This window comes from Anomaloglossus baeobatrachus, chromosome 7, assembly GCF_048569485.1.
Source record: "Anomaloglossus baeobatrachus isolate aAnoBae1 chromosome 7, aAnoBae1.hap1, whole genome shotgun sequence".
Lineage (NCBI taxonomy): Eukaryota > Metazoa > Chordata > Amphibia > Anura > Aromobatidae > Anomaloglossus > Anomaloglossus baeobatrachus.
In genome coordinates, this window is record NC_134359.1 from 304,061,897 (window position 1) to 304,078,483 (window position 16,587).

General features: G+C 45.3%; 2 protein-coding genes and 1 long non-coding RNA gene across 3 annotated transcripts in view; 1 reads left to right on the top strand and 2 right to left on the bottom strand.

Moving 5' to 3' along the window:
* Window positions 1-4,771, bottom strand: part of LOC142246560 (very long chain fatty acid elongase 4-like) — a 24,449-nt gene extending 19,678 nt beyond the window's left edge. Inside the window, exon 1 of the mRNA XM_075319629.1 lies at window positions 4,739-4,771. Within this exon, the coding sequence (XP_075175744.1) occupies window positions 4,739-4,767 (29 nt within the window). The 5' untranslated portion in view covers window positions 4,768-4,771. The remainder of the gene's footprint in view (window positions 1-4,738) is intronic.
* LOC142246561 (uncharacterized) overlaps window positions 1-13,717 on the top strand; it is a 23,505-nt gene extending 9,788 nt beyond the window's left edge. The window contains exons 2-7 of the long non-coding RNA XR_012724902.1: window positions 10,101-10,183; window positions 12,731-12,823; window positions 12,893-13,063; window positions 13,142-13,226; window positions 13,316-13,422; window positions 13,516-13,717. This is a non-coding gene — a long non-coding RNA (uncharacterized LOC142246561). The remainder of the gene's footprint in view (window positions 1-10,100; window positions 10,184-12,730; window positions 12,824-12,892; window positions 13,064-13,141; window positions 13,227-13,315; window positions 13,423-13,515) is intronic.
* LOC142245758 (uncharacterized) lies at window positions 5,262-8,449 on the bottom strand. The gene is made up of 5 exons (XM_075318712.1): window positions 6,943-8,449; window positions 5,919-6,251; window positions 5,756-5,840; window positions 5,560-5,666; window positions 5,262-5,463 (listed from the first exon to the last, which is right to left on the bottom strand). Exons 1-2 carry the CDS (start codon window positions 8,447-8,449, stop codon window positions 5,968-5,970), a joined length of 1,791 nt encoding a protein of 596 aa, XP_075174827.1. The 3' UTR covers window positions 5,262-5,463; window positions 5,560-5,666; window positions 5,756-5,840; window positions 5,919-5,967.
* Window positions 13,718-16,587: the final 2,870 nt, after the last annotated feature.

A 16,587-nucleotide genomic window follows, 5' to 3' on the forward strand; every position in this document is an offset into this window, starting at 1 on the left:
GAGGATATACAAGAGGACACACAGGGGGACACACAGGAATATATACAGGAGGACATGCAGGAGGACACACAGGAATATATACAGGAGGACACACAGGGGGACACACAGGAATATATACAGGAGGACACGCAGGGGGACACACAGGAATATATACAGGAGGACACACAGGGAGACACACAGGAATATATACAGGAGGACATGCAGGAGGACACACAGGAATATATACAGGAGGACACGCAGGGGGACACACAGGAATATATACAGGAGGACACACAGGGAGACACACAGGAATATATACAGGAGGACACGCAGGGGGACACACAGGAATATATACAGGAGGACACACAGGGGGACACACAGGAATATATACAGGAGGACACACAGGAATATATACAGGAGGACACGCAGGGGGACACACAGGAATATATACAGGAGGACACACAGGGGGACACGCAGGAGGATATACAGGAGGACACACAGGGGGACACGCAGGAATATATACAGGAGGACATGCAGGAGGACACACAGGAATATATACAGGAGGACATGCAAGAGGACACACAGGAATATATACAGGAAGACACACAGGGGGACACACAGGAATATATACAGGAGGACACACAGGGGGACACACAGGAATATATACAGGAGGACATGCAGGAGGACACACAGGAATATATACAGGAGGACACGCAGGGGCACACAGGAATATATACAGGAGGACACACAGGGAGACACACAGGAATATATACAGGAAGACACACAGGAGGACACACAGGAATATATACAGGAGGACACGCAGGGGGACACACAGGAATATATACAGGAGGACACGCAGGGGGACACACAGGAATATATACAGGAGGACACGCAGGGGGACACACAGGAATATATACAGGGGGACACGCAGGGGGACACACAGGAATATATACAGGAGGACACGCAGGGGGACACACAGGAATATATACAGGAGGACACGCAGGGGGACACACAGGAATATATACAGGGGGACACGCAGGGGGACACACAGGAATATATACAGGAGGACACGCAGGGGGACACACAGGAATATATACAGGAGGACACACAGGGGGGGACACACAGGAATATATACATGAGGACACGCAGGAGGACACACAGGAATATATACAGGAGGACACGCAGGAGGACACACAGGAATATATACAGGAGGACACACAGGGGGACACACAGGAATATATACAGGAGGACACGCAGGAGGACACACAGGAATATATACAGGAGGACATGCAAGAGGACACACAGGAATATATACAGGAGGACATGCAGGAGGACACACAGGAATATATACAGGAGGACATGCAGGAGGACACACAGGAATATATACAGGAGGACACGCAGGAGGACACACAGGAATATATACAGGAGGACACGCAGGGGGACACACAGGAATATATACAGGAGGACATGCAGGGGGACACACAGGAATATATACAGGAGGACACACAGGAATATATACAGGAGGACACACAGGGGGACACACAGGAATATATACAGGAGGACACACAGGGGGACACACAGGAATATATACAGGAGGACACGCAGGGGGACACACAGGAATATATACAGGAGGACACACAGGGGGACACACAGGAATATATACAGGAGGACACACAGGGGGACACACAGGAATATATACAGGAGGACACGCAGGGGGACACACAGGAATATATACAGGAGGACACACAGGGGGACACACAGGAATATATACAGGAGGACACACAGGAATATATACAGGAGGACACACAGGAATATATACAGGAGGACACGCAGGGGGACACACAGGAATATATACAGGAGGACACACAGGGGGACACACAGGAATATATACAGGAGGACACGCAGGGGGACACACAGGAATATATACAGGAGGACACACAGGGGGACACACAGGAATATATACAGGAGGACACACAGGAATATATACAGGAGGACACACAGGAATATATACAGGAGGACACACAGGAATATATACAGGAGGACACGCAGGGGGACACACAGGAATATATACAGGAGGACACACAGGAATATATACAGGAGGACACGCAGGGGGACACACAGGAATATATACAGGAGGACACACAGGAATATATACAGGAGGACACACAGGAATATATACAGGAGGACACGCAGGGGGACACACAGGAATATATACAGGAGGACACACAGGGGGACACACAGGAATATATACAGGAGGACACACAGGGGGACACACAGGAATATATACAGGAGGACACACAGGGGGACACACAGGAATATATACAGGAGGACATGCAGGGGGACACACAGGAATATATACAGGAGGACACGCAGGGGGACACACAGGAATATATACAGGAGGACACACAGGAATATATACAGGAGGACACACAGGAATATATACAGGAGGACACACAGGAATATATACAGGAGGACACACAGGAATATATACAGGAGGACACACAGGAATATATACAGGAGGACATGCAGGAGGACTCACAGGAATATATACAGGAGGACACACAGGAATATATACAGGAGGACACGCAGGGGGACACACAGGAATATATACAGGAGGACACACAGGAATATATACAGGAGGACACGCAGGGGGACACACAGGAATATATACAGGAGGACACACAGGAATATATACAGGAGGACACACAGGAATATATACAGGAGGACACACAGGGGGACACACAGGAATATATACAGGAGGACACGCAGGGGGACACACAGGAATATATACAGGAGGACACACAGGAATATATACAGGAGGACACGCAGGGGGACACACAGTAATATATACAGGACACACAGGAATATATACAGGGGGACACAGGAATATATACAGGAGGACACACAGGAATATATACAGGGGGACACACAGGAATATATACAGGAGGACACACAGGGGGACACACAGGAATATATACAGGGGGACACACAGGGGGACACACAGGAATATATACAGGAGGACACGCAGGGGGACACACAGGAATATATACAGGAGGACACACAGGGGGACACACAGGAATATATACAGGAGGACACACAGGGGGACACACAGGAATATATACAGGAGGACACACAGGGGGACACACAGGAATATATACAGGAGGACACACAGGGGGACACACAGGAATATATACAGGAGGACACACAGGGGGACACACAGGAATATATACAGGAGGACACGCAGGGGGACACACAGGAATATATACAGGAGGACACGCAGGAATATATACAGGAGGACACACAGGGGGACACACAGGAATATATACAGGGGGACACACAGGAATATATACAGGGGGACACACAGGGGGACACACAGGAATATATACAGGAGGACACACAGGGGGACACACAGGAATATATACAGGAGGACACGCAGGGGGACACACAGGAATATATACAGGAGGACACGCAGGAATATATACAGGAGGACACACAGGGGGGGACACAGGAATATATACAGGAGGACACGCAGGGGGACACACAGGAATATATACAGGGGGACACACAGGGGGACACACATGAATATATACAGGGGGACACACAGGAATATATACAGGAGGACATGCAGGAGGACACACAGGAATATATACAGGAGGACACGCAGGGGGACACACAGGAATATATACAGGAGGACACGCAGGGGGACACACAGGAATATATACAGGAGGACACACAGGGGGACACACAGGAATATATACAGGAGGACACGCAGGGGGACACACAGGAATATATACAGGAGGACACACAGGGGGACACAGGAATATATACAGGAGGACACGCAGGGGGACACACAGGAATATATACAGGGGGACACGCAGGGGGACACACAGGAATATATACAGGAGGACACGCAGGGGGACACACAGGAATATATACAGGAGGACACGCAGGGGGACACACAGGAATATATACAGGAGGACACGCAGGGGGACACACAGGAATATATACAGGAGGACACGCAGGGGGACACACAGGAATATATACAGGAGGACACACAGGGGGACACACAGGAATATATACAGGAGGACACGCAGGGGGACACACAGGAATATATACAGGAGGACACGCAGGGGGACACACAGGAATATATACAGGAGGACACACAGGGGGACACACAGGAATATATACAGGAGGACACGCAGGGGGACACACAGGAATATATACAGGAGGACACACAGGGGGACACACAGGGGGACACACAGGAATATATACAGGAGGACACACAGGGGGACACACAGGAATATATACAGGAGGACACGCAGGGGGACACACAGGAATATATACAGGACACACAGGAGGACAAAAATACAAAATTATCCCCGGCACTCCAAGAGAAAAAAAAAGGAACCAATGTCTGGGTATTTTTGATGTTTTTTATTGTGAATAGTCTTATCTCGACGTTTCGGTCATATCTTGACCTTTATCAAGAGAATTAATCAGACTATAGAAAGAGAACATAAAAAAACAGAAATTAATACATAATACAGGAGAAGAATTACCAGGAGACACAGCTCCGGTTATTTATATACATTGTACACAAAAGGAGTATACGTTACAATGGTAAGGTACAGAGTCAAAGATATATATAAGATAATAACATCTGTATACACCCAAGAAGAAAGAACAACATCCGAAGTAATTGTTTACCAACTGGAAACTTATCATGTAAGTATCAGAAGAGACTAACAGGTAGACGTACCTATGAAGCAGAGAAATCGGTATGTGCATACTACTCGAGGGAGGGAGCAATACGAGTCACCACTCATATGAAGAGGAACTTATCAGGTGCGTATGAGCGCTAGGTGAAAGAAAGAATCATTAACAAAGGAAACCTATGCAGTGATTCTTGACTGTGATCGGTGAATAAGTAATATGTGAATACCTGTGACTGAATAATAGACAATCGGGATCAGCCAGTCAATAGTCTATGGGGTAATCATGTAGTGGTATTCCACCGAGGTAGAAAGTCGTATGTCGTGACTGGTTGTAGAAAAAAAGAGAGCGAAATAAAGTAAGTGAGTAAAGCATGAACACGGAGAAGAGGAGTAGAAGAAGGAGGGGGGGGGGGGGAAGGGGGAGGGGGAAGGGTTGGGTTGGGGGAGGGGGGGGAAGGAGAAAGGAAAAGATGGTGAGATCAGGCTGAAGGTAAAGATAAGTGTATATGAGAAGTTAAGACAAGGTACCTGTCCAATAATTGGCTACTGTATAGGTGCCATGCCAATCTTGTTAGTGAGCAGAGGACCTAATGGAGAAATTCTCGAATGAACACATCAGTGGATAGAGAGACGTGTCTCTAAAATTGGTTATACTCCATTCACTACCTGTCAAACAGCATGAAATGGTGTGCGGGAGGTAATGTGTCTCTGGAAACTTGTGACACCAATACATTAGCTATAAGACATATAGCCCACAATGCCAAATGTTCTAAAAATAGAAAGATCTCATGAGAAAAAAAATCCACAAACTGTATAACATCCAATGAGGTGAGTAACCTCCATCAACATGACTAATATTACTCACAATCTATGAGCAGCCGTGAAATAAGGTCGTATAGGAGACCTTCTTAAAGGAGTAGTGGAGTAGGTGAAATTGTCATGACAGTGTCGGTATGACACCTATGCTGCGGACTAGTGACATAAATAGACAGAGGTTAATGCAATGGTGTACTGATAAATCACCAGACCATGGACAAAACTGATAAATAGCATAACAATACCTCAAAAGGGAAACAGCCTATATGGTAACAGTGTCCTATGCCAGGGCTATGCTCAAAAGTGGTAACTTGGAAAAAGGTCAAAGACCTATGGAGAATAAAGAGAACCTGTTAAAGAACATAGATTAACGGTCACAAAAATGAAAGTAAAAGCTCTTACTGATACCTGGTGTATGAGATGATACAGGCTTGTGTCCAGGGGGAATGGTGGCTGGCTACTGAGTTGGTCTGTGTAACTGAGCCGTCTTAAATGCAGGTGGTGATGAGGAGATCGGCTCCAGGTGGAGCTGACTTGCTGCGCATAGGAACGGTAGTGGTGAAGGTTGGTACTGCAGCACTAGGTTTACATAGAGGACTATTAGGTGTTGTGAGTCACGTGAAATACAGTGAGAAGTGGCATACAGACCTCCGTGATGTGAGGGAGTGAGTGCCTCACATGTGACCACTAAAAGCACAGGGGTGAACCGGTGATGTGTGGAAATCACGTAGTGAAGAGAGCCTAAAAGAGGGGGAGAAAAATAAATTAGTAGGCATATGACAGGAAAGAATTTAAACCTGGAAAACATAAGAATGTAAGGAATTCACAAAACAACAGGTACCTTACAATTACCATAGATCTGTATCTAAAGTCACTCTCGTAAAGTGATATTGATAAATTACATAACTAATCAGAGACATAAAAATCACAGTCATAAAAAGGGAAAAGAGGTTTATCTAAAAGGAGTCTACGGAGACCACAACTAGGACCTGAGCATGTCAGAGATGGACCTCATATTCTCGGTTCAGTCCTCGGGGTTCCAGGGTACCCAACGTGAAAATCCAATATGCTTCTCTTTCTCTTAATCTACGGACCCTATCGCCACCCCTACGTAATAGTGGAACATGCTCAATGACCTGAAACCTCAATTGAGCTACTGTATGATGGAAAGTGTCAAAATGATGGGGGATGGGTAGTAAAAGTTGCTTACATCTGATCGTTGATTTGTGTTTACTGATGCGATCTCGGATATGTTGGGTAGTCTCCCCAACATACCCGAGACCGCAGGGACACTTGATCAGGTATATCACATAGGAAGACTCACAGGTGTGATACCCTCTGATAGTGAAGTTTTTTCCAGTATGGGGATGTGTGAACTTGTTACCCTTGGTCAAATTATTGCATTGGAGACAGTGTAAGCATGGGAAGTTACCTGTTTTGGGTGGTCCCAAGAAAGTCTGTCGTGGTGAGATTGATGACCCTATGTCGGCTCGGATCAGACTATCCCTCAGGTTCCTCGCTCGTTTGTGACAAAAGATAGGGAACATCCCGAACTCTTTTATAGAGGGGTAAGCCTTCTGTAGTAATGGCCAATGTCTTGTAATGACCTCCTTAAAAAGTGGCGAAAAAGGGTGGTATGTCTGGACACAATGCATCCGTGGTGAAATGACATCATCATTGCGGGCACGGGTAGAGCGATTGAATGCCACGGAAGAAGGGTAGCCTCGTGAGAGGAATTTATCACCCATCTCACGAAACCTTGTTGCTTGTGTTTGAGGATCAGAAACGATCCTTTCCACTCTCTTATGCTGTGAAATGGGCAATGACTTTTTAATGTGTGGAGGGTGGCAACTGGAGTACAGCAGAAGGCTGTTCTTGTCGGTGGGTTTGACGTATAGATCAGTCGTGATAGTCCCTTCAGGGGATAGAATGACAAGGGTGTCCAGAAAGTTAATCTGGAAGGGATCACTGTGTACTGTAAAAGTGAGACCCGGACGGGCGGAGGAGATATATTGGTGAAAGGTATCCAGGGATAAGGAATCACCGTGCCATATGACAAAAATGTCATCAATATATCTCCTCCATCCAATGGCATGTTGTTTCCACAGCGAATGGCTGTACACAAATGTGTCTTCGAAATGCGCCATGTAGATATTTGCGTACGGAGGCGCTACGTTAGAACCCATCGCTGTGCCCCGTTGCTGCATATAAAACTGATCTTCGAAGAGGAAAAAATTATTGCCCAATACCAATTGCAGGAGATCAAGACAGAAAGAATGCTGTAGAGGGGACAGTGACCCATAAAGTTCCAAGAACCAGTTGACGGCTTGGATGCCATCGCTGTGTGCTATACTTGTGTAGAGACTGTCTACATCAAAGGTCACGAGAAGACAATCGGGAGGAAGAGAGGTGAAAGATCTGATATGAGACAGAAAGTCAGACGTGTCCTTTAGGTATGACGGAATCACAGGAATTAGTGGTGTGAGAATCTTATCCAGGGAGATGGCCAATGGCGAAAGGATAGATTCAGTGGAGGCTACGATAGGTCGTCCGGGAGGTTGCTGAAGATTTTTATGAATCTTGGGTAGAACATAAAAGACGGGTGTTACGGGGTTAGATTTAATGAGATACTCAGCCAATTTCTTGTCAATCGTGCCTTGTGATAAGTGGTAGTCAACAGTATCCCTGATCCGTTCGCGTATTTGAGGAGTGGGGTCTCGAGGGACGGGCAAATAAGTGGAATTGTCACGTAGTTGTCTATAAATCTCAGAGAGATAATATGTTTTGTCCAGAATGACAATGGATCCCCCTTTATCGGCTGGCTTAATAATTATACTTTTGTTATTCTGGAGTTCCCTGATGGCTGTATCTTCTTCAGGGGTATAGTTGTGTCTGATCTTGTATAGGCCCCTATCTATGTCCTGTAAAATCTTATTCATATCATTGGAAACCAGAGAAATGTAAGTCTCAACGGGATGATAGGACCTGGGGGGATGAAAGGTACTCGTGAGACTGAGTTTAAGATCCTTTCCTTTCTCCTTCCCCCCCTCCCCCAACCCAACCCTTCCCCCTCCCCCTTCCCCCCCCCCCCTCCTTCTTCTACTCCTCTTCTCCGTGTTCATGCTTTACTCACTTACTTTATTTCGCTCTCTTTTTTTCTACAACCAGTCACGACATACGACTTTCTACCTCGGTGGAATACCACTACATGATTACCCCATAGACTATTGACTGGCTGATCCCGATTGTCTATTATTCAGTCACAGGTATTCACATATTACTTATTCACCGATCACAGTCAAGAATCACTGCATAGGTTTCCTTTGTTAATGATTCTTTCTTTCACCTAGCGCTCATACGCACCTGATAAGTTCCTCTTCATATGAGTGGTGACTCGTATTGCTCCCTCCCTCGAGTAGTATGCACATACTGATTTCTCTGCTTCATAGGTACGTCTACCTGTTAGTCTCTTCTGATACTTACATGATAAGTTTCCAGTTGGTAAACAATTACTTCGGATGTTGTTCTTTCTTCTTGGGTGTATACAGATGTTATTATCTTATATATATCTTTGACTCTGTACCTTACCATTGTAACGTATACTCCTTTTGTGTACAATGTATATAAATAACCGGAGCTGTGTCTCCTGGTAATTTTTCTCCTGTATTATGTATTAATTTCTGGTTTTTTATGTTCTCTTTCTATAGTCTGATTAATTCTCTTGATAAAGGTCAAGATATGACCGAAACGTCGAGATAAGACTATTCACAATAAAAAACATCAAAAATACCCAGACATTGGTTCCTTTTTTTTCTCTTGGAGTGCCGGGGATAATTTTGTATTTTTGGAGTATTGACTGTTTACCTAGAGCACCCGCATTCATAGTGAGCCAGGTCTATACGAATTATTGGACTTTATTTTTCCTGGGCTCCTATCATCCGTGTTTTTTCCTGACCTCAATGTCTTTCAATACTTTTTCATATGCTAATGAAGAGGTGACAAGTATCCTGTCAAGGGTCACCACACCACGCACTTTTTTATCAGTTCCCACTGAAGAGATTCGTACCCGCGACTATGAAAAGGAGCTAAAGAGATACACAGCTTTGGACTTACATTGCGCTACATTAGCTGAGTACCATAAAGTTCAGCGAATCCCGCGAGGCCTCAGAGTACCCCTTCGTCCTACCTTATTTAGCTCTGACAATGCCATTATCAGCATGACGATTCCAGTCATTTACATGCTGGAGCACACGCTAAACACTATTCGGAGTCAGGGGGTGGGACAACATGAAGGGGAGGAACTACAGGAGGATTCATATGTGCAAGGGACATTCTCTAACACCTTACCAAGTGCCGAGTGGGACAGACTGAGACAGAAAACCAGAGAATCGATCGACACCTTCCAGAAAAATTTACAGGAGCGTAAAAGGACGAAATTCATCAGGGATCAAGAGGATTATCTTAAAGATCGTGTCTACAGGTGGCGCTCACAGGACACTAATCCCCCCTATCGCCCTAGCGTCCACAGATTCTCGGCCTCCTCTGGTTCTGATAGTGACTCTTACCCCACGTCATCCAATCGTTTTTTAGGGGCCAGATACACCCCAGGAGAAAAACGAGGAGGAGCCAGAGGAAGACCAGGTCATGTTCCTCGTATGCAGACCAGATCACAGGTATGACCACTGCAAATGACAATATTGTTGATAACTTGGTATTTAACATTTCGTCATATAACCTTTCACCCATTGAGTCACAGGTGTTGCAAAGGGGTCTCTCGTTTTGTCCCCACTCCCAAGTTCAATCCCTTCAGGATGGACCAGGAGATGAGACGCTTTTTCAGGAACCTTCGTCTCAAGGCCCATTTTGCCTCCTCAGAGGGGGATACTACCCCTGAGGACGTAGGTTCGGGCTCTGGCACTTTTAGTCTCCGGGATCTTAAACTCAGTCTCACGAGTACCTTTCATCCCCCCAGGTCCTATCATCCCGTTGAGACTTACATTTCTCTGGTTTCCAATGATATGAATAAGATTTTACAGGACATAGATAGGGGCCTATACAAGATCAGACACAACTATACCCCTGAAGAAGATACAGCCATCAGGGAACTCCAGAATAACAAAAGTATAATTATTAAGCCAGCCGATAAAGGGGGATCCATTGTCATTCTGGACAAAACATATTATCTCTCTGAGATTTATAGACAACTACGTGACAATTCCACTTATTTGCCCGTCCCTCGAGACCCCACTCCTCAAATACGCGAACGGATCAGGGATACTGTTGACTACCACTTATCACAAGGCACGATTGACAAGAAATTGGCTGAGTATCTCATTAAATCTAACCCCGTAACACCCGTCTTTTATGTTCTACCCAAGATTCATAAAAATCTTCAGCAACCTCCCGGACGACCTATCGTAGCCTCCACTGAATCTATCCTTTCGCCATTGGCCATCTCCCTGGATAAGATTCTCACACCACTAATTCCTGTGATTCCGTCATACCTAAAGGACACGTCTGACTTTCTGTCTCATATTAGATCTTTCACCTCTCTTCCTCCCGATTGTCTTCTCGTGACCTTTGATGTAGACAGTCTCTACACAAGTATAGCACACAGCGATGGCATCCAAGCCGTCAACTGGTTCTTGGAACTTTATGGGTCACTGTCCCCCTCTACAGCATTCTTTCTGTCTTGATCTCCTGCAATTGGTATTGGGCAATAATTTTTTTCCTCTTCGAAGATCAGTTTTATATGCAGCAACGGGGCACAGCGATGGGTTCTAACGTAGCGCCTCCGTACGCAAATATCTACATGGCGCATTTCGAAGACACATTTGTGTACAGCCATTCGCTGTGGAAACAACATGCCATTGGATGGAGGAGATATATTGATGACATTTTTGTCATATGGCACGGTGATTCCTTATCCCTGGATACCTTTCACCAATATATCTCCTCCGCCCGTCCGGGTCTCACTTTTACAGTACACAGTGATCCCTTCCAGATTAACTTTCTGGACACCCTTGTCATTCTATCCCCTGAAGGGACTATCACGACTGATCTATACGTCAAACCCACCGACAAGAACAGCCTTCTGCTGTACTCCAGTTGCCACCCTCCACACATTAAAAAGTCATTGCCCATTTCACAGCATAAGAGAGTGGAAAGGATCGTTTCTGATCCTCAAACACAAGCAACAAGGTTTCGTGAGATGGGTGATAAATTCCTCTCACGAGGCTACCCTTCTTCCGTGGCATTCAATCGCTCTACCCGTGCCCGCAATGATGATGTCATTTCACCACGGATGCATTGTGTCCAGACATACCACCCTTTTTCGCCACTTTTTAAGGAGGTCATTACAAGACATTGGCCATTACTACAGAAGGCTTACCCCCTCTATAAAAGAGTTCGGGATGTTCCCTATCTTTTGTCACAAACGAGCGAGGAACCTGAGGGATAGTCTGATCCGAGCCGACATAGGGTCATCAATCTCACCACGACAGACTTTCTTGGGACCACCCAAAACAGGTAACTTCCCATGCTTACACTGTCTCCAATGCAATAATTTGACCAAGGGTAACAAGTTCACACATCCCCATACTGGAAAAAACTTCACTATCAGAGGGTATCACACCTGTGAGTCTTCCTATGTGATATACCTGATCAAGTGTCCCTGCGGTCTCGGGTATGTTGGGGAGACTACCCAACATATCCGAGATCGCATCAGTAAACACAAATCAACGATCAGATGTAAGCAACTTTTACTACCCATCCCCCATCATTTTGACACTTTCCATCATACAGTAGCTCAATTGAGGTTTCAGGTCATTGAGCATGTTCCACTATTACGTAGGGGTGGCGATAGGGTCCGTAGATTAAGAGAAAGAGAAGCATATTGGATTTTCACGTTGGGTACCCTGGAACCCCGAGGACTGAACCGAGAATATGAGGTCCATCTCTGACATGCTCAGGTCCTAGTTGTGGTCTCCGTAGACTCCTTTTAGATAAACCCTCTTTTCCCTTTTTATGACTGTGATTTTTATGTCTCTGATTAGTTATGTAATTTATCAATATCACTTTACGAGAGTGATTTTAGATACAGATCTATGGTAATTGTAAGGTACCTGTTGTTTTGTGAATTCCTTACATTCTTATGTTTTCCAGGTTTAAATTCTTTCCTGTCATATGCCTACTAATTTATTTTTCTCCCCCTTTTTTAGGCTCTCTTCACTACGTGATTTCCACACATCACCGGTTCACCCCTGTGCTTTTAGTGGTCACATGTGAGGCACTCACTCCCTCACATCACGCAGGTCTGTATGCCACTTCTCACTGTATTTCACGTGACTCACAACACCTAATAGTCCTCTATGTAAACCTAGTGCTGCAGTACCAACCTTCACCACTACCGTTCCTATGCGCAGCAAGTCAGCTCCACCTGGAGCCGATCTCCTCATCACCACCTGCATTTAAGACGGCTCAGTTACACAGACCAACTCAGTAGCCAGCCACCATTCCCCCTGGACACAAGCCTGTATCATCTCATACACCAGGTATCAGTAAGAGCTTTTACTTTCATTTTTGTGACCGTTAATCTATGTTCTTTAACAGGTTCTCTTTATTCTCCATAGGTCTTTGACCTTTTTCCAAGTTACCACTTTTGAGCATAGCCCTGGCATAGGACACTGTTACCATATAGGCTGTTTCCCTTTTGAGGTATTGTTATGCTATTTATCAGTTTTGTCCATGGTCTGGTGATTTATCAGTACACCATTGCATTAACCTCTGTCTATTTATGTCACTAGTCCGCAGCATAGGTGTCATACCGACACTGTCATGACAATTTCACCTACTCCACTACTCCTTTAAGAAGGTCTCCTATACGACCTTATTTCACGGCTGCTCATAGATTGTGAGTAATATTAGTCATGTTGATGGAGGTTACTCACCTCATTGGATGTTATACAGTTTGTGGATTTTTTCTCATGAGATCTTTCTATTTTAGAACATTTGGCATTGTGGGCTATATGTCTTATAGCTAATGTATTGGTGTCACAAGTTTCCAGAGACACATTACCTCCCGCACACCATTTCATGCTGTTTGACAGGTAGTGAATGGAGTATAACCAATTTTAGAGACACGTCTCTCTATCCACTGATGTGTTCATTCGAGAATTTCTCCATTAGGTCCTCTGCTCACTAACAAGATTGGCATGGCACCTATACAGTAGCCAATTATTGGACAGGTACCTTGTCTTAACTTCTCATATACACTTATCTTTACCTTCAGCCTGATCTCACCATCTTTTCCTTTCTCCTTCCCCCCCCTCCCCCAACCCAACCCTTCCCCCCTCCCCCTCCCCCCCCCCCCCCCTCCTTCTTCTACTCCTCTTCTCCGTGTTCATGCTTTACTCACTTACTTTATTTCGCTCTCTTTTTTTCTACAACCAGTCACGACATACGACTTTCTACCTCGGTGGAATACCACTACATGATTACCCCATAGACTATTGACTGGCTGATCCCGATTGTCTATTATTCAGTCACAGGTATTCACATATTACTTATTCACCGATCACAGTCAAGAATCACTGCATAGGTTTCCTTTGTTAATGATTCTTTCTTTCACCTAGCGCTCATTACGCACCTGATAAGTTCCTCTTCATATGAGTGGTGACTCGTATTGCTCCCTCCCTCGAGTAGTATGCACATACCGATTTCTCTGCTTCATAGGTACGTCTACCTGTTAGTCTCTTCTGATACTTACATGATAAGTTTCCAGTTGGTAAACAATTACTTCGGATGTTGTTCTTTCTTCTTGGGTGTATACAGATGTTATTATCTTATATATATCTTTGACTCTGTACCTTACCATTGTAACGTATACTCCTTTTGTGTACAATGTATATAAATAACCGGAGCTGTGTCTCCTGGTAATTCTTCTCCTGTATTATGTATTAATTTCTGTTTTTTTATGTTCTCTTTCTATAGTCTGATTAATTCTCTTGATAAAGGTCAAGATATGACCGAAACGTCGAGATAAGACTATTCACAATAAAAAACATCAAAAATACCCAGACATTGGTTCCTTTTTTTTCTCTTGGAGTGCCGGGGATAATTTTGTATTTTTGGAGTATTGACTGTTTCCCTAGAGCACCCGCATTCATAGTGAGCCAGGTCTATACGAATTATTACACAGGAGGACACACAGGAATATATACAGGAGGACACGCAGGGGGGACACACAGGAATATATACAGGAGGACACACAGGGGGACACACAGGAATATATACAGGAGGACACGCAGGGGGACACATAGGAATATATACAGGAGGACACAGGAATATATACAGGGGGACACACAGGGGGACACACAGGAATATATACAGGAGGACACACAGGGGGACACACAGGAATATATACAGGAGGACACGCAGGGGGACACACAGGAATATATACAGGAGGACACACAGGGGGACACACAGGAATATATACAGGAGGACACGCAGGGGGACACATAGGAATATATACAGGAGGACACAGGAATATATACAGGAGGACACACAGGGGGACACACAGGAATATATACAGGAGGACACGCAGGGGGACACATAGGAATATATACAGGAGGACACAGGAATATATACAGGAGGACACACAGGGGGACACACAGGAATATATACAGGAGGACACACAGGGGGACACACAGGAATATATACAGGAGGACACGCAGGGGGACACATAGGAATATATACAGGAGGACACAGGAATATATACAGGGGGACACACAGGAATATATACAGGAGGACACACAGGGGGACACACAGGAATATATACAGGAGGACACACAGGAATATATACAGGAGGACACACAGGGGGACACAGGAATATATACAGTGGGACACAGGAATATATACAGGGGGACACACAGGAATATATACAGGACACACAGGGGGACACACAGGAATATATACAGGAGGACACGCAGGAGGACACACAGGAATATATACAGGAGGACACGCAGGGGGACACAAAGGAATATATACAGGAGGACACACAGGAATATATACAGGAGGACACACAGGAATATATACAGTGGGACACAGGAATATATACAGGGGGACACACAGGAATATATACAGGAGGACACGCAGGGGGACACAAAGGAATATATACAGGAGGACACACAGGAATATATACAGGAGGACACACAGGAATATATACAGGAGGACACGCAGGGGACAGACAGGAATATATACAGGAGGACACACAGGAATATATACAGTGGGACACAGGAATATATACAGGGGGACACACAGGAATATATACAGGACACACAGGGGGACACACAGGAATATATACAGGAGGACACGCAGGGGGACACACAGGAATATATACAGGAGGACACACAGGAATATATACAGGGGGACACACAGGAATATATACAGGGGGACACACAGGAATATATACAGGGGGACACACAGGAATATATACAGGGGGACACACAGGAATATATACAGGGGGGACACACAGGAATATATACAGGGGGACACACAGGAATATATACAGGGGGGACACACAGGGGGACACACAGGAATATATACAGGGGGACACACAGGACACACAGGGGGACACACAGGAATATATACAGGAAGACACGCAGGGGGACACACAGGAATATATACAGGAGGACACACAGGGGGACACACAGGAATATATACAGGAGGACATGCAGGATGATATACAGGAATATATACAGGGGGACACACAGGACACACAGGGGGACACACAGGAATATATACAGGACACACAGGGGGACACACAGGAATATATACAGGAAGACACACAGGGGGACACACAGGGGGGACACACAGGGGGACACACAGGAATATATACAGGAGGACACGCAGGGGGACACACAGGAATATATACAGGAGGACACGCAGGGGGGACACACAGGAATATATACAGGAGGACACGCAGGATGATATACAGGAATATATACAGGAAGACACACAGGGAGACACACAGGACACACAGGAATATATACAGGACACACAGAGGGACAAGCAGGAG